The 27,699-nt window shown below is 36.9% G+C and overlaps 1 protein-coding gene across 40 annotated transcripts in view; it reads right to left on the bottom strand.

Annotated features, from left to right (window-relative positions):
* HDAC9 (histone deacetylase 9) overlaps positions 1–27,699 on the bottom strand; it is a 1,028,404-nt gene that overhangs the window by 615,998 nt on the left and 384,707 nt on the right. For 16 of the 40 annotated variants that reach the window (XM_021102463.1, XM_021102460.1, XM_021102461.1 and 13 more), the window contains 2 exons: positions 25,639–25,697; positions 11,310–11,399 (listed from right to left, as the gene is read on the bottom strand). The exons of 11 other annotated variants lie outside the window; for them this stretch is intronic. In XM_021102463.1, coding sequence (XP_020958122.1) covers positions 11,310–11,399; positions 25,639–25,697 — 149 coding nt within the window. Of the gene's footprint in view, positions 1–11,309; positions 11,400–25,638; positions 25,698–27,699 lie in introns of those variants that run through there. 13 more of the 40 variants (XM_021102478.1, XM_021102498.1, XM_021102500.1 and 10 more) reach the window with 2 other exon arrangements.

The following is a 27,699-nucleotide window of genomic DNA, read 5'->3' as shown; positions in this document are numbered from 1 at the left end:
GCACATGGAGATTTCCAGGCTAGGGGTCTAATTGGAGCTGTAGCCACCGGCCTACGCCAGAGCCACAGCAACACGGGATCCGAGCCGCATCTGCACCTACACCACAGCTCACGGCAACGCCGGATCCTTAACCCACTGAGCAAGGCCAGGGATCAAACTGGCAACCTCATGGTTCCTTGTCGGATTCGTTGACCACTGCACCACGACGGGAACTCCAGTACCTCAGTTTTAAAATATCATTAATTTACTTCTAATTTTTTCCCTTTGGCCTTCTAATTCCCTTTAAGCTGAAATTTCTCAAGTGTGGTCTTAGTCTAAAGTGAGTTTATTAGCACTGTCATAAGTGGCTTATACAATATTCAAGGAAAAGAATATTAAAGTATGCTTAGCTTACACTAAGACACAGTGCCTACCACATAGTTAATCATTATTAATCAATAACCCAAATGCTAAATACCTTGAGTTTTATGCATCAAAAACACCAGCCTCAGTTCTACAGACATGTGAGATATTATTTTACTCATCTAAATGTCTAAGTATTCAGGACAGTGATTCCCCAGCTTTTTCATTATACCTTTCATTATTATCTATTCCCCTAAGTATGCACTCATTTTGAAAATTGTGTCTGGCAAGCAACATTTGTAAAGTAAAATTAATATTGTTTCATATGTTTTATAAACAAAGGAACATGTAATAGCCAATCAGAGCTTATACCATATATGAGAGAGATTATCACACTCTGTTACTGTAACAATAATCAGTAAAAAGCTCAACTGGCTAAGTCCTGTGTACCCTAACTGGGGTAAAATAATTAATGTTAAGACTTTTAAATATTAATAAGAACACAAAAACCTTAAGCCGGGGACCATTATAGAGCCAGAGATAGACTCCAGGTGGTAATCATTAGTTCCAAGAATTCTCTTTTTTCTTACAGGTTTTTAATTAAACCTAGAGAACCAGTATTAACTGCAGTCATCATATACTTTTTTTCTCAAATTAAGTTTAATATGTTTATACTTCCTCTTGCTCTACTTTTGTGATATCATTGCATGAAATATCAATTCATAGTAGAAATCTTTGTAGGAAATTATGTATTTTTTTGTATGTTCTTCAAACTATGGTGATTCCTTCTCTATTCAGTGGTTAGTTAAAACTAATAAAGGCTTTGTAACAGATTAGTAATAGATATATATTATTGATTCATATATTTCACAAATTGCTTCTAAAGCTAAATCATATTTACAATTAGGTAATTTGAAGATGGCCATATTTTAAAACCTAGAAGTGAGACTTGTTATTGATGTAGTTTAAATTGTTTCATATAATGCTGATTTCTAAAGTTTTTCAAATCAATACTCTTTTAAACATAAAGAAAAAAATAGCCATATTATTCTACCGCTTTGATTTTTTTCGTTTTCACTAGATGAAGAGTCTTCATTTGTCAGACTGTCATTTCCTCTAATTTGTATGTAATTTTTCCCCCCACCATCCCGCTTTCCCCCGTAAGTAATTTTTAGCCTCACAATTGAACTATGAAAATACAGGATATGTGCCCCTATTACATGTGTGACATGTGACAGGTGTGTGTGTGTGTGTGTGTGTGTGTATATATATATTTATATATATATATATATATTAGCTTTGTTTTCTGCCATGTAGTAAAGAGCTCAGACTTTGGAGCAAGTCAGACACAGGAATGAGTCTCTTAGGGATGCAATGCCCAGCAAGTAACTTCAGGGTTCTCATCCAACAGGACAAGTGTTTTTCCACCTAGGTTCCCCTATGACTAAGTGATGAAAATAAGCCATAAGGTACACAGCACAAAGCCTGCCAACAAAGCTGCAAGCAATCACCTCCCTTATCCTTCATAATCCTGGGGAAACCATCTTTTGCTGAAACCCTTGCCTCAGTTTCCTCCTCTGACAGGTATACTTCACCTGTATTTCTTTTATATTTATTACAATTTTCTCATTGAGCTATTTTTGTTAGTTTTCTTGGCTAGGGAATAAAGAATATATAATGTAAGATGAGACATATCCTTATCATCTATTTTTAAGTAAAATTTTCTCCCAGACAGGCACCAAGGGAAAAACATACATACAATGAAAGTAGGTCCCCTGTAGTTCTTATGGACTGACTTGGATCTTTTCCCAAAGGTGAGGTACCACTAGCGCTCTGTGGACACACTACATACCCTGAGCTGGAACTCTTGGCTTATTAGCTTATTAGCACTTCCCAAACATTGACAGACAAGCCTCTGCTGCAAAGTGCTTCTTGCTGAGCAGCTTAGCACCTTTTCACTTGGCAAGAAGTGGATTTCCAAAACTAGGCTTTGATTTGCAAATACTTCCTTGACTAAATACTAATTCTCTAAAGCTGCCCTTTTTTTTTTTACATCTTTCTCACAAAATGGAGTTTGCTTCCCATACCTCTCACCAAAACAGGGCACTTTTTGGTAAAGTTTATATTTACTATTTTTCTAAGGCTATTTGCTTAATAGAAATATCAAGGAGTACTTTTTCATTAAAAAAATTTAGATAGAAATCTTGAAATACATCCCTAGTCACATCTTCTTGTATTTCATCAGGTTGAAAGAACCTGTAAATTATTCCTTCCTGAAGCAAGATATCCTTAAACAAAAATAAAAGTAAGTAAAGTTAAAGGAGCAAGTATTTAAGAGTTATACTCCTTTCTACTTTATTGTATGCTCTATTGTCACACATCTGAAAATGAGATTTTAAAATCTAAACTAAAGAAAGCCATACATTTGATGCTGGAGTCCTTACAAAGATATAATATCTTAACAGCATTAGGAGTGTGTGTGTGTGTGTGTGTGTGTGTGTGTGTGTGTGTGTGTGTGTAACAGTCATGCTCAGAAAGCATTCTATCAAAACAAACTACTAGAGCTTTGGCAGACAGAGTTTTCGAAAGAAGGTTCTTATGACTGATATCAGAACCAAAAGCCTAACAGGATTGTCCACCCAGCACAATTTTCTTTTTGCATTAACACTGCCCAATACCCCAATGCGGTCCGGTCCTCAGCACCTGGACAGCATGCCCCCACCCTGTCTCCCAAAATCTCCATCCTCTGATCCCCTGCCCCTTCCTGCCCAACCCTACCATCCTTGTCACCGCCCTCCCCCCAACCAATCTAACCACAAGCGAAACAAGTTAGAAAATAATCATTTTAAAAAGAATAAAATTTCAGAAAGAGTCTGTTTTTCTTTCTCAGAAACATGTACGAATGGATGCAGCACCTTCAAATTACAATACTTTATACTCACTAATAGAGTGAAGAAACTCAGGCATAATTTAATGTTCCAAAAGAGCTATTTTTATAAGATGATTTAACCATGAGAGAAACAAACAGAATCTGCCCCCAGCAAAATGGGTAAAGACAAATATGGAAATAAAAATTAAAAGTAAAACGAATACCTTCTATTGTTCATCTTTCTACCCATTTCTTAACTAAAATTAATTCAATTCACTATTTCCCCATGCAAAAACAAGATACAATCCCAATTGCAAAGAGCTACTTCTAAATTTTTGGGGGAAATGGTTAATTTAGCCAATATTTGAGGGATTTTCCCTCTAAAACCAGCATAGATTTCAAAAAACTACAATCACATTACTTTTTCCACAATTTGTTTATTAGGTTGAATCATGTCACTCACTCACCACAGTCCCTGATGAAAAGGTGGAGTCAAAAAAGGAAGTAAGCTAACATTTAAATATGGCACAAGTGTAATTAAGCAAACACTGATTTCTGAGAGGAAAAATCAAAACATGAGATTTACAGCACTTCATGTAATAGAAACAAGTAGAAACTTCAGAAACAAGGACAGTTTCCAAAGGCTGAGAGGTGAATGCAGAGGGTGTCACTAAGCTTTTAGTTTTAAAGAGGTACCACTGTGGCTAATTATTTTCTTCTATGCTTCTGTCTATAAGCATTACACTTTTCACTTTGCTATGAAAAAAGACCCATAGTTAATGAGAACCATAAAGATTCCTTAATCAGCTTATATTGTGAAAGAGTATTAAAGTCTCCACTTTCACAACAGGCACATGAAATACACACTTTTATGATATATTACTAGCACAGGAACTTACATCTCTCTCCCCTTGAACCACCTGCAAATTTTAATAGTCATGTATCGCCAGGGTACCAGAAACTCATAAAAGTTTAACCTGCTAATTAACAAGTAGGTAAAGTTCCAGCCCTGCACCATAATTCGTTTGCTTTCAAGGCACAGTCAGCAAAACCTAGAAAATATTCCTTTTTTTTTCCCCCAATGGAAACTTTATTCCAGGGCTGATTCCTTACCTAGGTCATCAAGAAATAATAGCACAAAAATACACATCAAAAATCATGTATGTCTTTACAAAGGGTAAAAAGCTAGCGAAAACATAGACGTCTAAAAATGGATCCGATTACCTCCAAAAAACGGCTACCAGAAGGATTTTACTTGGATTAGGTCACTCTTGCTTCAAATTTAATCTGGGCCTTTCCTAGTGTTGTTGCACTATAGGTCTGTGCCTTGTTTCATTCTTTTTACCTAGAGGCTGCATTCAAAATTATAATATATTTATTAGGACTGTTTGTTCTTATGTAAATATCCAAACCAGGATCCCCAATGTGGGACCCATAAAATACAGAAATCTACAGAAAGCACAGCGAGAAAGAAAAAAACCTCCCAATTTTTGCCTGAAACAATGGTGATGGCTACTAACGACATTCCGTTAAGATGACTTCAGGCTACATAAGTTTCATAAAAGGCCCATTAGTGTCAGGGCCTTGGTCTCAGTCCCAGCCCAGCTGGTCGTACTAGGAATTACTACCATATTAAGAAATTGGTTATTTTTCTGAACTTACAATACCAGGCAGAGCCATTTTCTTTTTCTGGTGTTTTATTTATGTGAACTAGCCTCCTAAGAGGGTAATTAAAAGATTTATGCCAGAAAGCTAGTGGAGGTATTATATGATGTCTGATTTTTCTATAGCTGGGAGAATATGTGCCTAAGTAAAAGCCAACAGACAGACACAAATTAGCAAATAGTTCATTCATTCACTCTTTTTTTTCTGGTCCAAGAATTATTTTATGCTGCTTTGTTTTGTTTTGTTTTTTATTATTTTTATTTTTTCCATTATAGTTGATTTACAGTGTTCTGTCAATTTCTACTGTATAGCAAAGTGAGCCTGTCATACATTCACTCTTATTTTATTGAATTCCTTCTGTAACTCAAGAACTATGTACTGTAGGTACAGTGATAAAAAAGATAACACAACCCTACACTCATATATCTGATAATGTAGTGAGGATAATCATTAGACTTGTTCTTCAATATCTGCTGATTTTTGTAATTTCTTTCTACATCAAATTCACACACACACAAAATAATAATAACTAGTATTACTGAGTACCAACTTTGCAGCAGTATAATGCTAAGCATTATACATACATACATATATATATATACATAGCATTATACACACATACACACACACACATATATATATGTACACACATAGTCTCATTTAATCCTCCCAGTAATTTCATGGTTTAAGTACTAGTTAAGTCCAATTATTTATGAGGTTAAATAACTCGACCATCAACACACAATTAAATATGGCAAATCTCAAACCCACTTCTGTTAGACTCCAAAGCATTTGTTCTTGTGACTTCATTATCTCTGTCTAAAAAATAATTTATACTCTAATTTTAGAGGATCTCAATCTACCCAAATAAAGACATTTTCTACAGAATTTATATACCTAGACAAAAAGACACACAATCAGATTTCCTTTAACAATTAAGAAGAGTAATATCGTTTTCCTTAACCATCTCCAGAGAACAATCCCAAGTAAAATCTAAAAAACACTTCTGCCAGCTTTACTATTGTTCTATATAACAGATGCACCCCCAATGTTCTTACATTTAACTCAGAAATGCTTCAAAGAGTTTCAAGAATTTGAGCCCCATGTAACACACTAAGTGCCTATACACACTGTGCCATGGGCTTTGTGAGCCATGGGACTGTTGATCTCTTTTTTTTTGGTCAGAGATCTTTCTCCCTGAACTGACCAATCATAGAAGGCTGAGTGCTGACTTTGAATCTCCTGTTCCAGTTGGTTGTTCATATATTTTTTTGATTCTTTATTTGCCTAAATAAATGTCACCCTTTCAGAATTGTTACAGTAGTTTAAGACTTCAGAATGGAATCAGCAGAAAAGCAAAATTTTAATGTACAATGTTATTTGTGCCTGGTAAACAAGGGGTACCTACTGTAGGGGATATTCAAGGTTCACTTTCCTTCTGCAGAGAAGCAATGATTCTTGGCTCACAAAAAGAGATGATCAAGTAAAACTCAGAGGTAATTTCTAGAAATAGAGCAAAGAACTATAAATAAAATATCTGAAGAGTAGGAAAGCTGAGTATTCTCTAACATATTGAGAAGTAAGTGAGATCTAAAATAAAAGAAAAAAGAATCAAGTCTTGGACTTAGGGAGATTTAGAAAGAAATAGTTACAGTGATCAGAGATTTCAGTAAGAGACTACCTAGCTGGTTCCTACATTTATTGATATTGATGTACTTTTAATTGCTTCCAGGCATAAAGTATATATGGTTGTGTGACTGTTTTCAAGGTCTGTAACCAAGACGTTTCTTTTGATTCATCTAAGAAGATGTATTTATTATTTCTGGGAGCCTATCTTGGTGAATAATTGAAACAATTCTCATTTATGTGTATGAATACAGTCATTCTCAATGTATTGTTTCTAATAGCCAAAGACGGAGATTGAGATAGAATGTGGGGGTGGGGGAGAGAAATTTTCAACCAAATATATTGCCTTACCCTTATTATTTTCTGATTGAATTCCATCCCCTTTCTATTTTCTATTTCTGCCTTTCCACTACCCTAACATGCCACATTTCCACAGTCCTCAACTTTAAAAAAAAAAATTCTCTACCCAAAAGGTCTCTCCCTTCTTCATTAAACCAACACTTAATCATTCTTCAGGTTTCTGCTCGAAGACTACTTCCTCCAAGAAGTCCACCTGACCTCCTTAGAGTGGGTCAAGTCTCTGTTTAAGTATGGTCATAGCAAGGTCTTCTTTTCCTTCACAACACTTTGGGATGTTTTAATTACATAGTTTCTTCTATAATTATTTGACTAACACATCTTGCTCTTGAGAGCAAGAACTCCAAAGGTAAGAATCACCGGTGTATCAGCTCAGAGCCTGGGACATAATAGGTCCTCAAAACACTCACAGTCTTAAAGTGAGGCCAACTCACTTACAGTTCATTTACTTACTCATGTATTGATTTACTCATTCATTTATTTACATGTGTTTACTCAATTTATCTTGCCATTTAATTCTAACAAATATATACAGAGCAATCACTGTGATGAGATGCTGTGTTAAACTCCGAGGTTACTCTGGGGTTTCAAGTAAATACACAGCAGATCCTGCCTTCATAGTACACACAACCTAGATGAAAAATACAGGAAAATAATGAGTGCAATAAGGTATTAAGCTCCACAATAGAAATAAGCATGAGAACATGTGGAAAGAAATAGTTAATAAATAGTTGTCCATTCTTCTTCCCACAAATAAATGATTACTGATCAATTACTAAGACCTAATATACCATTCTAAGTAATGAGGATTTGATCACAAGGGTAACTGAATTTCATTATTGTATCTTGTATATGTTTCTATATGAAATGAAATGGCAAATTGGCAGTATCTTACCATGTAAGGATATACCTTACTGCATTTACATACTTAAATGGGAAACTTAAGTCTGTATGCACACAGAGTCAATATAATTCCCTACTCCAAATTTGTAAATAAAGAAGTTTTGTATCCAACTCTCAAAACATGCAATCAGATGTATAATAAGAAATGAAATGTAAACATATTTCCCTAAGCCACTAATTTGCTATCAAGCAAGGACTTTAAGGACCAAGTCGACTCTGACTCATAGCTATGCAATTCTATGATTGCGTTTGCTTAAGCCACAAGCCAGTGTTTTATATAATCACTCTGTTTAGAACATCAGATTTCCCGTGGATTTTATTTTAGACTTGCTATGCCACCCAAATTTTTTTCTCTGAAGGTTAACATAATGTATATGGTGCTTTACTGAGATCGTTCTTGAAAGAGATGCTCAATCAATGAAGGACATGAAAGCAGCTTTCTCTTAAACTCTTTGTAGGTGCTGTTATAGCTACAAAATTCATTCCAACCATCAGTGATCCCAAATATTAATCAGCCCCTTCATGTCCAGATCCATTATCTCCCTTGGTACAAGAATGGGTCCTCTGAACCAACAATCTTATCATGGCTCTCACATGTCTGAAATCTTCATGATCCTCTAACACAGTCTGGATAAAATTCAAGTTCCTTGGCTTAGCAAACAAAAGCCTCCATGAACTGGGCCCTTTCTTCCACTCAAGTTCAGCCCCTATCTCACCCAATCTTGCATTTTATACTCTGCTGTTCTGGAAAAGTTCGTGGTTCCTATTACACACTATAATGTCTCATGCCTTGGTGACTTTGTTCATGCTCTCTCCTGAGCCCAAAACTTGCTCCTGTCCTGACTGGTATTCCTAATTAAACTTTAAATTTTACTTCAAGAGTTTTCTCCTCTAGGAGGTCTTTTATGAGCTTACCACTCCAGGTTAGCTGACTTAATTTCTCAGAACAATTTGACAAGCTATACTGTTATATTTATTACACTACATTGATAGGATCTGCTTACCTCTCATACTTCTGGCTGGACAACAAGATCCTTGAGAACTGAAGAACAGGAAAGTATGTCTTTTTATTTTTTTGTCTCTTCTGAACCTAAGTCAACCATGGTATTTAACACAAGGTTGGTGTTTTGTTTTCTTTTTTTTTTTTTTTTTTTTTTTTTTTTGCCACATCTGTGGCATACAGAAGTTCCCCGGCCAGGGATCCAACCTGCGCCAGAGCAGCAACAATGCCTGACCATTAACCCACTGGGCCACAAGGGAACTCCCAAGATTGGTGTTTAATAAATATTAGTTATTTCCATTATCAAAAAGGAATTGATAAAGGAATTTCCTTTATTAAAGGAATTTCCCAAATAGATTTCAGGAAAGGAGTTAGACAAGTACATAACAGGTATAAATTAGGAAATAAATATGAGAAATGCCACAATGTAGTGTATGAATAAAGGCTAAAGGGAATTGAAAGAAGAGAAAGTTGAGAAAATCAAAAAAGCCTTCCTCCACAAAAGTTCTACTTGAATTGTGCCCCTCAGAAAGGATAAAATCTTGATAGGATGGAAAATGCAAAGAAGGTCAGAGGAAACACCTGTATAAATAAATCCCAGAAGCAGGTAATGACAGATGGTGAACTATGAGCAGTAACTCTGGCCAAGGAAGTATAGGGAGCCGGATAATGTGGGACAAAAATGAAAAAGAGGAGAGGACAGGGTTAGAGCAATAGGATTCTTTGAAGGCTCTGCATTTAATGAGTTTAGTCTACAAGAAGCAAGTAAGGCAAAATCACTGCAGATTCCTGAGCATGGTTTTGACAAGAGGACAGAGCATTGTTCATTGCCTCTGTAATGGTGCTGAGGCATTTCAGCTATTTCCTGTCACCATCACCACCACTCCAGCTCTGGCACTTTAAATGTGCCTAATTGGAAGACCCTAAGTATTACTACGCAAAGCACAAGGATCCCAGGTTAGAGAAGGTACAGAACAGTGGGTCTTTTACAGGATTACAAGGCCATCCAACCCCCTGGCAATTTGCTCACACCTCTACACCACAACTACATCTCCAGTTGAAGTAACAGCTGCAGAATCCTGCAAAGAAACTGCAAAGGTGAAAAGGCATGTCCTGTAAGTGTATAAAGGTTAGGGAGGAGCTGTCCTTTCTTTGAGTACAAGTCCCTCTCAGGGGTTCACCCCTGTAAGAGAGCATCAGATCACTTTGTTTTAGCCTGTAAAATCATAACTGCATCATACTTTAAATAAATGTACAGTATTTCATAAAAATTCCACCTAGAGTAGTTTTCAAAGAGCAAATATTTGACATACCACAATCAAAAGGACTAAATGTAGTAAAACCTGGGGAAACATAGGAAGACTTATTTCCTTCGGAATAGTCACAAACAGCCTAAAAATGATTAAGTTTAGATTTAAGCATTTCTCATTATTTTCATACCACAACTAAGATTTCTCGGCCTAGCTTATGCAAATTGGATTGCTGTGTTTATTTAACATTCCATCATTTAAACTGAACACTCATGCCCCACTCCATTAGGGAAAGAAAACCTACAGGAAAGTTAGTTTTACAAAATTCAGACTTGATTTACATGAAAAATCTCCAGTCCTTGAAGGAGATGACCAGTGAAGGCTGCTCTTCCTTTTCCAAGCCTAATTGTTTCCATCCCACTTCTGAGTTCTCCTTTCTCTGCCTCACCTATCCAGCAGAGCCCCAATTCATCTCCATCCTGCCCCACTTGACTCACTTCATTCCATGTATAAATTGAAGTAGGACTCTCAATTTTTCTATGTCTCACTGGTCAGCATCCTCTCATTGCAGGGACTGTCCACTAAACTCATCTACTGGCTTCAGGTTCCTGTTCACACCTATGGGATACTCTCTCAGTCAATGTCCATGTGTCCACTTCACAGTGACATTGAGAGGTCATCTGATGGGAGGGGACACTGCAAACCTTGGGCTCCTACAAAAAGACACTTGTCTGACTCCATGCCCATCCTTAACACCTGTTTGCATATCAGTAGTAGGATGTGGCCTTCTCCCTGCCAATCACTATCCCAACCAATTCTACAGTTATTAGACAGCAGTGTATCAGAAATTTATGCTTCTAACATGATAACCCAAAAGTCTCTCTCACAATTACACACCCCATGCCTTTACATTTCTGTTGTAAAATTGAATTTTAAAGGGGGGAATAAGTTCTTTGGCTACATTCCACCAAAGGGGCTTAGAATTGTTTTTATCTTTTCACCTTCATCTACAATATGGCTCCAAGGTAGCATGTTACTTCTTCTATCTAATATCCATAGTAGTGACCTAAATAAAAATCATCCAAGGGAGACTCAACAATAAATTCTCCTAATCCCTGCAGTTCCTGATTCTTCCCTTGGGCTCTGAGGGGAATAGGCCAGTATGAGGATGCCCTGGGTATCTTTACACAAGGATGGTAGAAAGGGGATGCACGGTGACCTAAGCAAAACTGGCACCATGCATTTTATGATTCCCCAGCCTGAAGAAGTAGAGAAAGAAACGTGACTTCAAACTTACTGGGATGACAGCTGCTTGTCTCACAGGTGCCAGGGCGTGTTACACTGCCCCACTCCCAATTTCCTTTCTGGAGGGTGGCCTGTGAATATGCTGGAGAGACAGAAGGGATGTGAAGTTTCTTGCTGTCATGCTCTGCCAGATGCACAGCCAACACTCTGCCAAACCTCAAGGGAAGAAGCCCAGTTTTTGTTGATTACAGTGTTCTCCTGAAGCTCCTCTGAGAAAACATGATGCTTGGGGAAAAGGAGCCTTGTGGAGAAGTGATCTGAATGACAACCTCTGTCTGGGTTGCTATGATATGACTTGCCTCACTCACGCTTACTACTATAAGGTTCCTTTGTCAACAAAACAAGTGAAAGCTGTTTTTTTTTAAACAATGACTGCCATTTGTGTCTGATTTTAAAATCTCCATTAACTAAGATTTTCTATACACTTTAGTTTTCCCTTCTGTACTCTTTGTATCTCAGAACTTTTGTTGTGGTTGTTGTAGAAATCTAGAAGAAAAATGTGTCATTTTTCCCCCCTTTTTGTGACATTGGGAATAACTCTCACCCTTGTAAATTTGGTACAGAATGGTGAGTTTTTCAGTTTTCCCATATTGTTTCACTCAGTACCACCTGATAAAAAGCTTATAGAAATTAGCTTTGCCACACACCATTGACCTGCGGAGTCATTTTTCAGCTTCATGAACAAGTCCAAAGGAGAGGAAATTATTTTTTATTAACCAGGTACTAAAAACTAAAGCCTTTTATAAGGGTTGCTTGCTTCTTTCCACTGAGACCAGTAGGCAGAGGAAAAGAAATCCAACTGCAATAACTTTGCCCATAGGCGGCTTTATTAAAATCTATAAGGTGAAATTTTTTAATAGAATCAAATCATCATAAAATATGTTAGGTATTTATGGTAAATACAACTATTATTATACACCTTCCTCCCGTGACACCACCCTTGGGAGAAAAGGATTTTGTGTTTCAAAAATGTGCTATTGTAAGGTGCATTTGGGCTTCTCTAGCTAAGGTCAAGTTGCATTTTCCATTATAAACCTGTTTCCAGGGGTTCATTACTTTGTCATAAAAATCTGCTTGAGGCTGAAATATGGCATAGAGAGTCTTAGCTCAGCAGCATACTCTTTTTAAAAATGTATTAGAATTGGCTAAACTCAGTTTAGTCATTAAATGATAAAATTATGACTGAAATATATCTTGGAGAATCCAGTAGGCTAACACAGCTCAACCATTGAATTGAGCAAAGGATCACACCCTCAATCTTATATATTTCCACTTGTCAAATTTAAGGATCTAGAATGTCCACCACAATACTTCTAATCAAGGAAGGTAGCAAATATTTTAAGCTGTTAAAAGACAAAAGAAACAAATAAGAAAAATAAACTTAAATCTAAATCAGTGTTTTACTTTCTGGGGTTTAAATATTACTTTTCCAAGAACAAAATCTTATTTTTTTAATCAAATTTCACATTGAAAAATACCTTCTTCCCTGCAGGGAAAATAAGAAGATATTACTAAATCACTCAAAAACCTCAGAAGTTCCTTATTAAATAATGCTCATCTGTGATATGCCTTTTTTGAATAGGGTTCTGAATATTTTTTGCTTACTTTATTTATTTTTTTATTTATTTTTATTTAATTTATTTTTTTTTAGGGCCACACCCGCAGCATATGGGAGGTTCCTAGGCTAGGGGTCAAATTGGAACCACAGCTGCGGGCCTACACTACAGCCACAGCAATGCTGGATCCGAGCCATGTCTGTGACCTACACCACAGCTCACGGCAACGCCAGATACTTAACCCACTAAGCAAGGCCAGGGATCGAACACACAACTTCATGGTTCCTAGTCAGATTCATTTCTACTGTGCCATGACAGGAACTCCTTTTGCTTACTTTAAAATATGGTTAGTTGAGGAGTTCCCGTCGTGGCGCAGTGGTTAACGAATCCGACTAGGAACCATGAGGTTGCGGGTTCGATCCTTGCCCTTGCTCAGTGGGTTAACGATCCGGCGTTGCCGTGAGCTGTGGTGTAGGTTGCAGACACAGCTCGGATCCCACATTGCTGTGGCTCTGGTGTAGGCCGGTGGCTACAGCTCCGATTCAACCCCTAGCCTGGGAACCTCCATATGCCGCGGGAGCGGCCCAAGAAATAGCAACAACAACAACAACAACAAAAAGACAAAAAGACAAAAAAAAAAATATATGGTTAGTTGAAGAGGGTGGTCCTTTGAAGCAGTTGTGGAAATAGTCATAAATTAAAGTCACAAGGGCTATCGTCTAGGATTAGGGTTTAGAAATACAAACTTACTTTGCAATAAACTGGAATTTAAGATTTTGTATTGTAACCTTGGATAATCACTTAATCTCAGAATATTTCAGATTCCTCATATGTAAGATGATGTAACTGGACTCATTATTACCAGAATCCCTTCCAGTTCCCTCATCATAGGGTGAGATACATACACAATACCTGTTTTGGAGGCTTGCTATTTTGTGACTTTGTTAGAATTACAACCCAGGAAGCTCCCTCTCCAGGCCTCCTGATTGATTTAGTACTACAAATCAGGTCCATAAAAATTGGGCACATGGGATTTTTTTGTCTTTTTATCTCTGCTGTAAAACTCAGGACAACTAACTTTTTCTTAGGTAATAAAGGGAAAATGCCATAGAAAATGTACACCCATTCAGCAGAATGCTTAAAATCACTTATATTTTAATCTTTCCACATATTACATAAATTTTTAAAAAGCATATTGCATTTCTTAATGATGTCTGGCTCGGGAAAACACTGAAAGACTCTTGCATTCTCAAAGACATCCCATTAATAGAGGGAGGAGCGAAAACTAGATGTGTTCTCAGGAGGTGACAGTGTTCGAATTTTCCTAAAACAGTAAATAAAATGAATGATCCATCTGCCAAAACCCCACACAGGGAATAATCTCTATACTGATCATACCTAGCGAAGAGCTTTATTGATTTCAGACTGCCACTTCCAGATTCCATGACCTGTTTTTCTTTCTATAATAAACAAGCATTTGCTTGCTTCTCAGTGTATTGAGTTGAAAATACGCTGCCATTTTCATCAACAAATTTCTTATTCAAATCAGTCAATATCATTTATCAATATTATTTTCATTTCTTGAGAAACAAAAACTAGATGAACACGAACATATAATGGCCATCCGCTTCTGTTCCTATTCTCTTTCACACACCATCAACCATTTATACCCGAAAGCTTCTACATCCATTCCTATCCATTATCTCCCTTAATCACCTACTTTCATGCAGCTCAAATCTGTTCCCTCTGTTCCTTTCTTGGTTCTGCCCAAAGATATGAAACCAAAATGATTTTTTTCCAACATGACAATGATTCTTCTCCTTAGAAAAGGGAGGGGGTCAACGAAGAAGGCAAGGCATTATAAGTCAAAAATAAATGAATCAACTAAAGAAATTTGTTTTGGAACAAGATGACAACCATCATCCCAAGTTAATTTTACCATCGAAGTAAGCAAAAAAATGAATCAGGAGAGCTTGTTTTTCCAAGGAGAACACGTTAACTGAAGAACTTTTCCCAAGTAAAATCTCAGTATTTAGCAGTCTTTAATGTATTGGTTGAATGCAATCATCACCACTAATCAGACACATGGAATTTTTACACCTGGAAATAGGGAGTGTGAAAGTTAAGGGCATCATCTTTTAATAGTGCCAGTCATGGGTAAAAATTAACATTCTGACCGCTACCACTTGAAACCACTTACAGGGACAGAATCAGGTTCAAATAAAAAGGCAAGTTAAGTCTCAAAGAGTAAATAAAATTACAAAGGAGAATATATGGGGAGGATATGAGAGAGGGAAATAGCAAATCTCTGTTTCTAAGCTGTAGGGAATATTGATATCGTATTTGCCCATCCTATGTTTCATGTAATGACATGAGCTCATCTGTACTCTTGTTCTCTATAGAACAAGACCTTGCTAGTATGTGCCTAGAATTTACCATTTCTGCAATCATCACACACACACACACACACACACACACACACACACACACACACACACACACGTATTTAACCTAGTTATTATTTGTCTCCCTCTTGAGAATGTAAGTTCTATATGAGCCAGGATTTTGTGGTTTTTATTTGTACCTATTCCCCATGCCTAGTACAGGGCCTGGCACACAGTGTCCCTCAATACACAGTGTCCAACAAATAAATAAGTTTGTAGAAGGAAAGAGGGAGGAGGATAAGAGGGAATTTGGGAGAGATGACAAGCAATCTGATAGTCACTGTCAGGACAATCTACTTAACTAGTTATAATATTAAAAGAATGCCTACATCCTTCCTGATAGAATACAAAGTATAATTCAAAATATTGTACTTCATCTTGTGAGAAAACATAACCTAAGGTAGAATTAACTGCTAGACTAAAAATACATAAAATTTCAAAACAGGTCTCTCTGAAGTTTTTCTCACTAATTTTTTTTTAAATATTATGGTGTCAACAAGAAGTCCTACAACTCTAGTATTCTGAAGCAAAATTAAAAGCTTCAGGCTTCTTCTCTGAAATACTGTAATGGCCTTGGGGGAACAAGTTTCATGCTAAAAAGTCTTACATTGTGTTGGCAATGTCAAGTTTCTAACATATGGAATATGTCTTTTATGTAATCATAAGTAATATCAAAGAAATCCAATCTCTGAGAGGATAACCACACCTGAGAACACTGTAACAAAGAATGCTCTCCTTCCCCCAAAGAGTACAGAGATATTTACAATTCCCTTTTGGAAGGCTTAGGTTGCCAAAAATATAAATGTGAAAATGTTTGGCATAATCCCTTTCTTCTGCAATTCCACAATCTACATACACATGATATACCCGTGCCATAGGTACATCATTTCCAGTATACAAAAAAATGTGCAAAATGAGTCTCGATCCAAATAGTGATACTGCTTTATATTTAGGTAGCATTTCATACATTATCTCATTTAATCTTTAAAATAACTCTGTAAGGTTGATAAAATTAGCCCTATTTTAAGGTTAATTACTTGCAAGGTCACCGAGCTAGTGGCAGGGCTATGATTCAAAGCCTGAACTTACTTCAACTATCCTGTCTATCCAGTTTATTGTAACTGCCCCATACACTATAATATTTAAAAAAAAAAATCCTCTCCTGCTAGGATGTCAAATTAGTCCAAATATCCATTCAATCTATTTCAATCCACACTGTAAAATTAATATCATGTTTATGGAAATTTTTTCTTATAAATCATGTTAATCAGAATCTTATTAAATTTCTTAATATTTCTATACTTAACTCAGTGAGGGTTTTATTTTGTTAACTTATGGTAAATAAAGATTTTAAGAACTGACATACATAACTAAAAATACATAAATGACTGTGTTATTGATTTGTAAAGTGTCCTTTGGTATAAGAAATGACACACTCATAATTTAACAGTTTTACTTTGCACTCTCACAAGCAGTAGTCCTATTACAACTTGGCATGCATGAAATGTGCAGAATGTAGCTCTTAAACAATGAATTTCTACAGAGCAGGAGTTTAGTATATTGGCAAACCTTTGATCCTTGGATCTTCTTCAGAATAAGTTGTGGAATTTGCCACACATAGACACAGACAGATACACACACATACACATACACAGACACATGCACACACACACACAGGCCCATCCTCTTGAACTGGTGAATTGGAATTTCCAAAACAGAGCCCCAATATACACATTTTTAAGAACTTTCACAGGGGATTCTGATTAAGAATGAAGATTCAGAAGGCTATAAAGTATAACTTTCATTTCCTCTGACAATTTTTGAAATAATATTTTATGGCATTAAAGGAAAATGATGCTGAGCAATATCTTTGAGGATTTCAGCCTTTGCTGTCTCTCAGAATTTCACAATTACTCCCAATAGGCACAACTTTCCCAGTCGTCATTTTAATTTGTTAAAATCAATGGATGCCTAAAGAATTTTAGCAATAAAATTAAGACTGGCCCCACCTCTAAGTATCCCTTTAACAAACAAGTTAAGATTGTAAAAGTTAGCCTTTTCCTAAATATTTAAGGCCCCTTGCAGAAAAGCTAAGTGGAGATTATTTAAAGACTTAAGTACACAGAAACCTGACACACTCATTTTTAATGGGGAGGTAGACTGTTGTTTATTTAGCTTTTGAAATCTATCCTAAATTTGGCTTTATGGAACCAAAAAAGTCTAGCTTTAAATTAACAGACTGCCTTCTACTGTCCAAGGGATAATTTGAACTTCACTGAGACATGTCTATGAATGGAAATAAAAATAACTCACATTAAATTCTAAGTACTTCCCCACACACATTTTACTTGCCACAAGGTCCATTGTTCCATGCATTGCTTTTAAGCAGCCTGTAGGAAATTTTCACTGAAACAATTTCCTATAACTGAGAAAGGGAAGGCCAAAATGATTTCACTTAAAAAAAACAAAACAAAACATACTTTGCAAGCTTTCAGCATCTAGGGTATTAAAAGCAGCTCTGTCAGAGTAGCGGGAATGGGAAATGAGAGGCTCACACAATACTCAAAAATTCACTGGCTTTAATTTTACTTACTCTCTTCCTGCTCTTCTAAACAAAAATCTATCCCAGATGAAGTGTTCTGCTCCTCATTCCCACCTCTCTCACCCATTCTTTTAAAAACTTCGTTTTAAACTTAGAAATATTTAAAATATCCAAAAAATAAGAAGCATTTCTGATTGAAAACAGATTAATACTGTGCCCTATTTACTTTAAAGCTCTTTTACCCTCCCTTCCCCTTTATCATCCAGGTCTAATGCATCCTATGGAACCATCCCTGATCATACCATATCAGAATACTCTCTTCTGCAAAACTCTTTTTCCTCTTAAAATCTTTCATCAATTTTTGTTTTATCTCCTATCCAGGATAAGTCTATGAACTTTACTAGTTTAATTCATTCTATATCTTGGCCTGAATTAATTTCTTCACTGCTTGCTGTTTTTGTGTTTTCTCTCTCGAGTCAATTTCTGTTTTTCTTTTTAAATAATACAGTTTAAGTTTTAAAAAATTATTGATACATAGATTTTCACATTTCCTTATGATTTTAATATCCTTACTGAAGTATCATTATCCACTTCCTTTTCTAATGTTGTTTATTTGTACCTCCACACATTTTAAAAAATACGTCTTGGCAGAATTTTGCTACTTTATTAATCTTTTCAATTACTTTTTGTCAATCATGTCCAAACTTACATTCATCTTTCATGCTTCTTGAGCCTTCCAGTGGAATGTTTACTGTGACTGCCACAGTCCAGAAAATAAACAGGGTATCAGGAAAGTATATTCAACTGTTTCCCCAGCCCTCCTGGCTCATTTTGAAGTTAAACTGCATCCATTTGAGCCCTCCTCTGTGAAAAGTAAAATGCCATGCTCTCTAGTAAAATAAAAAACATAAAATGTAGATTCCTAACTACAAAGCCTTGGCTTATAAGGCAGAATATTAAAAATGCTAATAATAAAATGATGCAGACATGTGACACACAGAAGTTAAGCTCTTATAGTTCTGGGGAAAAACACATTACTTGGACAACAATGGTCAGGGAAAGTGACAATGTGAGACAAGGATTTAAACTAATTTTAAAAAATTGTAATGAAATAGCAACAGTCTTCACTCACCAAACACTTATGTGTGCCTGAGATTAGCACCACCTACATAGAACACATATTCTGTGTGTTGGGGGGGGAGTACACGCAGAAAACATGTAAGTCATGATCATAATCCCAGTTTGCAGGGAAGCTGAAGTCAAGGTAGATCTAGTAACCCACTCAGGCAACACGACTTGTGAGCTGTGGTCATGGGCTGAGGACACACATCACAACTGCTCTCCTTTCACCCTATCTCGCTCGCCACATTCAAGAAGGTGTCAGCTAAATTATGAGGGTGAGGTCATTTAATGTAAGGGAAAATACATAAGTAAAGGTAAAAGTATAGGAAAAGAAATGTCACATGGAGGGGACAGAGACTAGTAATAAATAATAGGCAACATTTACGAAGGGTGTACCTCATTCCTGATTTGGCTCTGAGCATTAACCTGGATAAACACATGAAATCCTTAAAACAACCCCATGAGGCAAAAACTACTATTTCCCCTTGTTTTTCAAAGTGGGGAAATTTTGGGAAGGTTCTTAATGCCATCAAATCTAGTTCACTGGTGTGTCTTCTGGGGAATGCTATTTGCTGGGAGTATCAATAAGTGATGTGTGAATAAAAGGATCTGAAGGTCAATAATGAGAAATATGCATGGTTGAGTCCAGGTAAGCAGGTGTCTTTGTGGCAAGATTTCTCAGAACCCTTAAAATATACTATTATGCAATTTTATATTAGTCATAAAAAGAGTGTGCAATGTTTTCTAATCGTCTATGACCAAGAAATAGTTATTGATTTGGAGATAGAGCAGCTGGTGGCACTTGGAGTCTCCAAAGTGACTTCTCCGTGGTCATACAGCTGATTGCCATGAACTTGAAGCCACAATTAAAGATCTCTGACCACCAAGCCAGGCCCTTTCTAGGCACAGGCAGTGAAAAATCTTGGAATGTATCCTATCAAAAACGTAGGGCAGTTTCAGCTTTTATGAGCTGGAGAAAGCAGGAGAAAGAATATATGAAAGTGAGGAAACATTAACAGTCATTACAAAACTACTGCAGGAATTCAGAAATGACATGTCAAGTGCCCTGGTCTAGGAGGTGCCAGAAAAAAAAGCAGGAAGCAAGAGTAAAATCAAATATTCAAGAATAGAATTAAACCTTCAGAGTTGCTGGGAATTGGTGGTTCCTGTGAGAGAAAGAATGTGCCGACCTACTGGGATCTTAGGTAAGATTCTGCAGAAACCTAATTGCTGGCACCAAAACCTCCTCTCCAGCTCTATCAGCTTATTCCAGGGAGTAGATAGCTGCTGAGAGCCACATGAACACCAGCTTTTCATTACTTAAGAATTACTTTTAAATATAGCTATATTCTTTCCCAACAAGTGCCAAGAAAATCATGGTCAAACCTTGAAACAAAGTTTTCATCCTCAAGTTTGCCTCATCCCCCACTACCTCCCTTTTGAATCGTGTGTGTGTGTGTGTGTGTGTGTGTGTGTGTGTGTGTGTGTGTGTGTGTGTGTGTGTGTGTGTTCCTCCAGGGGCAAGCACAGTTGAGATCTAAAAATACCCTATTTTTTTCAAAACAAATACACTAATTGATGTGTGTAAAGAACATGTTAGTAATGTTCACAAAATGCCAAGATAAACAAAACACAATCCTCGGGAAGCCACACACTCTTTAAAGCATACAATCATAGAGACACTTTTATTAACCATCCTTTCGGGTATTAGATTTAAGAAATCATAACAGTTTTACCTTTCAGAATGTCACATGACAGTAATAACTAGTTCCAAGTTGCTTTTTGTACCTTTTGGTGTTTACTATCTAGTCATTAAGTCTAACTGCCATTCAAATATTCTCTTTTCTTATGTGTATCCTTGACACGCTTAAATTCTTTCTCACCATCTTGTGGCAGAGATGACCAGCTAACTACTAACAGCTTCTCTCCTACCATTCACATCATGATCAGCCTCTCCTGCAGTTACAGAGATTTTATTTTATTTTATTGCTTTTTAGGGCCGAACTTGGGGCATATGGATGTTCCTAGGCTAGGAGTCCAATTGGAGCGGTAGCAGCTGGCCTACACCATGGCCACAGCATCACAGGATCCAAGCCACCTCTGTGACCTATATCACAGATCACAGCAACACTGGATCCTTAACCCACTGAGCAAGGCCAGGGATCGAACCCACATCCTCATGGATACTAGTCGGATTCGTTTCCACTGCGCCATAATGGGAACTCTCCAAAACTTTAATATTGGCTTAGTGGTCTGAATCTGGTAGTAAGAAAACAAATGTGCAACTGAAAGCTGGTGATTCATGCCACCAAACAAAAACAAAAACAAAAACAAAAACAAACAAACAAACAAAAAAACATTTAGTAAGACTAAAGCCTACAATTTCTCAAAAGGCAATTCAAGTGCCTTATGAATTTGAAGCTCTAGAAGAAGAAGATGTAAAAAGCCATGACATCAGTGTGTATTAATTTTTCCTTGTGGCTTGGTGCTAGGTATGACAAGAAAGAGATGAGCTCAGGCAAAACTTGGTCGTTTAGGGACAGAAATGAGAGGGAGTAGAGAGTTTGAAAATTTAGGACTTTACAGAACTAAAAAAAAAAATCAGACTGCTTCTTATCCTCAAATAAAAATAAACCTAACTGTAAAAGGCTTTAAACATTAAAAAAAAAAAAAACCATTAAAAACTCCAAAAACAAAAATACTTAACTCTGTGACAAAAAAGACTAGTTAGTGCTCCTCTTGCTAATTCTCCTAGCCTTTGTTTCAGGTGGATTCATGATGGCCATCAATGAACTGAGAAAGAAGCAAAGAAGATAAATGGAAAGTAAAAAAGCAGAGTTAAGAAATGTGCTTAGGAGTTCCCGTTGTGACTCGGCGGTAATGAACCCAACTAGTATCCATGAGGATGCAGGCTTGATCCTTGGCCCCACTCAGTGGGTTAAGGATCTGGCATTGCTGTAAGCTGTGGTGTAGGGTGAATACGTGGCTGGGATCCTGCATGGCTCTGGCTTGTGGTGTAGACCGGCAGTTGCAGCTCTGACATCTCTAGCCTGAACTTCCATATGTCACAGGTGTGGCCCTAAAAAGCAGGAAAAAATGTCTGTATTGAGAAAAATGTTGATGAAGCTGGAAGCAATGTATCAGAAGCCTACTAAATTTCTGAGACAACTGTTAAAGAAATTTGGAGCCTTTGGTAAAAGAAGTAGCTACCTGAATTTCTAGAAGACACTCTGAAGCTAGTCGTCAGAAAATTTTCTCCCTTTATTTCTCTTCTATCCTCAGGAGCTGTACAAAACAATACTGGGACTCCAGGCATACGCTAACGGGCAGTGGGCTGGGAAAGCTATGCGGCCCAGACACTGGGCACCTTCCCCACTGCCCACTTCAGATGTGTCGTGGAGGGTCATGAACAGGGAGAACCTCTCAGAGGATTATGTCAGGGGCCACTGAGAACATAACTAAAATACTCTGGGCACAATTTGGGGAGTAGTATCATTGATTATCTTAGCCATAGAGACAAACACACCAGAGTGTTTTAGGTCAGAATATTTACGCTGCTTTCAGAAAACAATCTCATGTGCTCAGGTTGGTTAAGTATATAGATTCTTCTCTCCTGGACAAGATAAAGCCCCACACCTCCTACATATAATTGAAAATATTACTATTAGAATTTAAAGCTAAAAATTCAGTAACATTTTAAAGTACAGGAAATCACTGAGTTACTGCAATCTAATATGAATGGAAAGCTTTTTCTTTCCTTCCCACCCCCATAATCTAATTTAAAACATACCAAAGAAATTAAGGTATTTTTTTTTCAAATAATGAGTTGATATAATTTATTTTACCCACATACACACACTCTCTAACAAAGCATATAACCACATCATACTACTGGAATTAGTATCAATAATGCCAAGACAGGGGATATACCGTTCAACAATTTAACCCTATACCAACCATCATTATTGTTTCATCATTTACTTTTGCCACTGATAAGATTTTTTAAAAATCACCCTTCCTTAGTTATTTCTAAAATTCTAAAAAGAAGCAATGTTCCTCCACCACTGGCTTGGCTAGAAGTACTATTTCAGTTGGAATTTCTCTCTGTTCAGCCCACCTCCTTCCTCATTTTCTATGAGTAGTCAAAATAGCAGAGTATCACTTTTGGAGTGACATGGCATTTCAGGAAAAGCCCACACGACAACTGTTTAAAATATTCTTTGCAAGCTTCTGACTGAGAAATACAACACAGACAGTTTGGAGAAGGATTTAATTGTACTCAGATTCTATAATAGCAGGAGAGAATAAGATGTGGGATTTTTTTTTTTTTTCTTTTTTAGCGGCACTAGCAGCATATGGAAGTTCCCAGACCAGGGATCAAAACTGAGGCTCAGCTGAGACCTGTGCCACAGCTGCAGCAACATGGGATTCTTAACCAACTGCACTTGGTCGGGGACTGAACCAGCACCGCCTCAAAGACTATGCCAGATCCTTAACTCGCTGGGCCACAGAGGGAACTCAAAGATGTGGGAATTTTTAAAAAGTAGACAAGACTATGAATCTAGCGTTAACTGAGCACCTTCTAAGTGCAAGACTTCTAGCTGGGTATCAGTTGGCAATAACAAGATGAATAGAGCAAGAATAGTTATGACATGTCAGGCTTTCACCTTAACCCATCCCATGCTGAAACATGAAAATGGCTAAGGTTATAAAAAGGGAGCTGTTTAAAGCAAAGGTAGAGAAGGGCACTCTTTTGATCCGGAGAAATTCTTCTTCTTTAGGTCTCCTTCTATCCTCAGAAGCTGAAGTTTACACTCCTTGTCTATCAGAAAGAGATAGATATGAGACTAACAATCTCCATAAAAAGCACAAGGCAGACACAAGAGGGGTACAAAGACATGAAAAGGCTGAGAATTGCTAGGTTCAGGGAAGGGAGGAAAATGGAGAGAATGCTAAATGGAGAGGACCCAGGAGGGATGTCTCTGCCAAAAGTAGAGAATGGATTTGGCCGCATGGTATGTCTCAAGAGACTAGGACTAAATTCCATGAGAAGACCTCAGTAAAAGAGCAGAAAAGGCTAAAGAAGGAAGTCTAGAGTCTTCTTCACCATGAACAGAAGTGGGAACAGATTGCTTGAAGCTGAAGAGACTGAACATTCTCCATTCCAGCTGGGACTTCGTTAGAAAAGGGCACTTCTGTTCTCCTAACAAGGTTCCATAAAAGGGATTGGGGAACCGCCTCAAATAATGCAATGTTAGGTGGGATATTTTTGCAGGTGTTTAAGTCTCCTCCTCTAGAAAGCGGGGCCAAGTGCAGTCTAGCTTTAAGGTGAGAGTGACCTGGGTCTCAAGTTATTGTTCGGTCTCAAGGTCCTTCTGGTCTCAAAAGGTCTAAGTGACATGCACAAGGCCAGAGACTTGTCCAGGAGAAGCCATTTCAAAATAAAAATTAGAAAATTAGATTATATATATAAAAATAAGACCCCATTTAAAGATGTAAAACTTAAGTAAATGGAAAATAGAAACCAAATAAGGTGAAGATGGAGGAAATGAAAAAAAGAAAGAAGTGGGAGAACTGCAGACACTTGATGCAGGTGCTCAGGGTGCCCAATGCCAAGCTGTAACAGGCTCAGCAGGAAGCCAGAAAGAGAACTTAACAAAGAGTCTACACATGGCCTATGGGATCAGAGGTACACATAAGCATGAATGGGAATTCAGAGCTGGGAGTGAGAGGAAGCTTCACAATGAGTTAAGTGGGGCCATCAAGGCAGGATCTCACCAGAGAGAGAGAGAGAGAGGAAATCAAGATCATGATCAAAGGAAATAGAAAATGAGTACATCTCATCAGCTGAATAGTGAATGGTACAATTTTGCTGAGGCAAGGGGTATATGAAATAATAAAAGTGGCTTAAAAATTAGCCTTTGGCTACATGAACTGTGACCTTTTTTTTTGACAAGCAGTGGGGAAGCTACTAAAAATTTGGAAGAAAGAAAAGAGCTTAGCAAAAGGCACTGTGCTGGGGAATTCTTTCCTCCAGCTCTTCAAGAATGTCAATAATGGCTACAATGTTATAAACTGTACTTAAAAATAAAAGGATCAGAAGCTTCAGTGCATTGGGTTTGTTTGCGCAAATTGGCAGACAGTGGCCACAATCTTGTTTAGAAATATTTTCTAAGCTAATTTAGAAGAAAACTGCCATCAGCAAATAGTTCTAGAAAAACAATATCCTAAAAATAACCAAGATCCCTTTTTAAATCAATTTGAAATTTGTAATATCTAGCTGGATGCTTTCAAATAATGTTCCCCTGGGTCCAGAAGAAGCAGAGAAAAGGCACCAAACCCAGTCCAGAGAACAATAAAACATATCAATAATATGTACATATCGATCATACCAATCAACATATCAAATACAAAAAATGTATTTCCAAAATATATGCAAATTTACTTCAGTAGACTTCAGTAGACTAAAACTCTAAACTCAAAGCATAAATTGGCTACATTCAATAGCATCCGATAACATAAATATGTTCATTTCTTTATTATCTGAAAAGAAAATGATGGGATTTGAGAAGTGTGCATGCTGAGAGAAGAAAGATTTACTGAAAATATAATTAACTACATATAATATTTCTGCATTTGAGAGTGCTTATTTCTTACCTGGAACTGTAATGCATACATTTGATTCCATCACTTTGCCACTTTTTGCAGCAAGGTGCCTGTAATACACAAAATTAAAGGCTCCAGAATGTCTGTAATAAGGAAATAATTTTTTCTCTTTCAATAGTAACACTCTTGCAACCACAAGATCTCAAATACAAGGTGTACAAGTTGGTAGGACAGAAAAAGAACAGTCAAAGAATTATCTTCAAGCAGAGACTCATATTTGCAAATGGTATATAAGAACAGAAAGAGCTCACTTTTTGCCCAGCTACCATTATTTCATCTTCAAAAGCTTATCATCTATAAGACAAGCATCTAATACACACTCCACTGAAGGACTGAATGGAGATACATGAAGGGAATAAAATAATCTCCTTCCTGCTGCCGACCTGAATATAAACGTAATTTTTTTCCCCTTCTATCTGATTCTGACAGCAAGCAGAACAAAGCTCCATCACTGATGCTGGATAATGGCCTATGGGGTCAGATAAACATTTCCTTCAGACCACAACCCTGCCTCTGTCTACCTAAGTTATCTTGAGGCATTTACTTAATCTCACTGAAACTCAGGTCCCTGATGTTTGAAAGTAGAATATTATTACACACGTCAAGATTGTTATGGGAGTTCCCCTTGTGGCTCAGCTGTAATACTACCAACTAGTATCCATGATGATGCAGGTTCAATCCCTGGCCTTGCACAGTGGGTTAAGGTTCTGGCGTTGCCGTGAGCTGTGGTGTAAACCACAGATATAGCCTGGATCCCATGTTGCTGTGGCTGTGACATAGACTGGCAGCTGTTGCTTTGACTGGACAATTGGATCCCTAGCCTGGGAACTTCTATATGCTGCAGAAATGACATATGTAAAAATATTGAATATTAGATTTTTTTCAAAATGTTAGTTTCCTATATTACCCTTCACAAATTTGATAGTTACTCCTTTTTAGAAAAACATATTTATAATAAAAAATTTTTAAATAAAATCATCTATAACTTCTCTACCTTAAATAGATGGCTGAAAATATTTTTGTATGTTTCAGTCTAATCTCTTCAGTATGTATGTGTTTGAGTATATCTACATACTTTCAAACAATGTTTTACAAAATATGGGAAAACATTCCCAGTGTGTTTTGTAAATAATACTTTTAAGATGTACAGAAATGAAAATTTTTGGAGTAATTTCATCTATCTATCCTTTCTTTTATTGATTTCTTCCTTTGTTTTCATGCTAAAAAGATCTACATAACTTTGATGTTAGATAAATATCTATATTATCATCAAGCGTTTTCCTGCTTTCTTTTTTTTATATTCACTCCTTTGATTCATCTGGAATTTATTTTTATAATGTGAAGTAAAGGTCTAAATGCTCTTTGCAAAGACTTGGCCAGTTTTTCTAGAATTGTTGCCGAGAATAATCCTTCCTTTCTTTACTAATTTTGTATCACACATCTGAACATGATGCCAATATGTTTTAACCCAGGTACCAACTTTGACGACCTAACAGTGTCTGTCTTAAGTATTCTGAGGCCATGTCCAGGCCCAGCAGGAAAGGTGCCCAGGTAATTTATAAATGAATGACTGCCATGGTGAGGAAGATGGGAGAAGATGATAACTATGCCACAAAGGTGCTGTCCCTGCACTATTTACTTGACTTTTGCATTTTCTAGCTCAATTCCCTTGCTGCTTTATGATATATTTTAACATCTTAAGCCCAGATGTCCTTTTATGTTGCTCTTCAATCAAATTATTTATGACTGGTTTTTAATGTGTATTATCCCAGATGTCATAATGTCATATTCTCTTTACAAGTGTCCCAAAGAAGTTTTTTAGGATTATAGTAGTGATAAATTTATAAAGAAAATATAAAGAGTATCTTTACAACCATAAGCCCTTCTAGCCAGAAACATAATTTTATCCATTTATTTAGTCATGCATTCTCTCAATTAAAAAAAAATATGATGACATATGGATGGTGAGTAGGCACATGAAAAAATGTTCAACATCATTAATTATTAGAGAAATGCAAATAAAAACTACTATAAGACACCAGTCAGAATGGC

This window comes from Sus scrofa, chromosome 9 (assembly GCF_000003025.6).
Source record: "Sus scrofa isolate TJ Tabasco breed Duroc chromosome 9, Sscrofa11.1, whole genome shotgun sequence".
In the NCBI taxonomy this organism is placed as follows: domain Eukaryota; kingdom Metazoa; phylum Chordata; class Mammalia; order Artiodactyla; family Suidae; genus Sus; species Sus scrofa.
The sequence above is the reverse complement of the archived record's forward strand: the minus strand, read 5'-3'. Positions and strand labels throughout refer to the sequence as shown.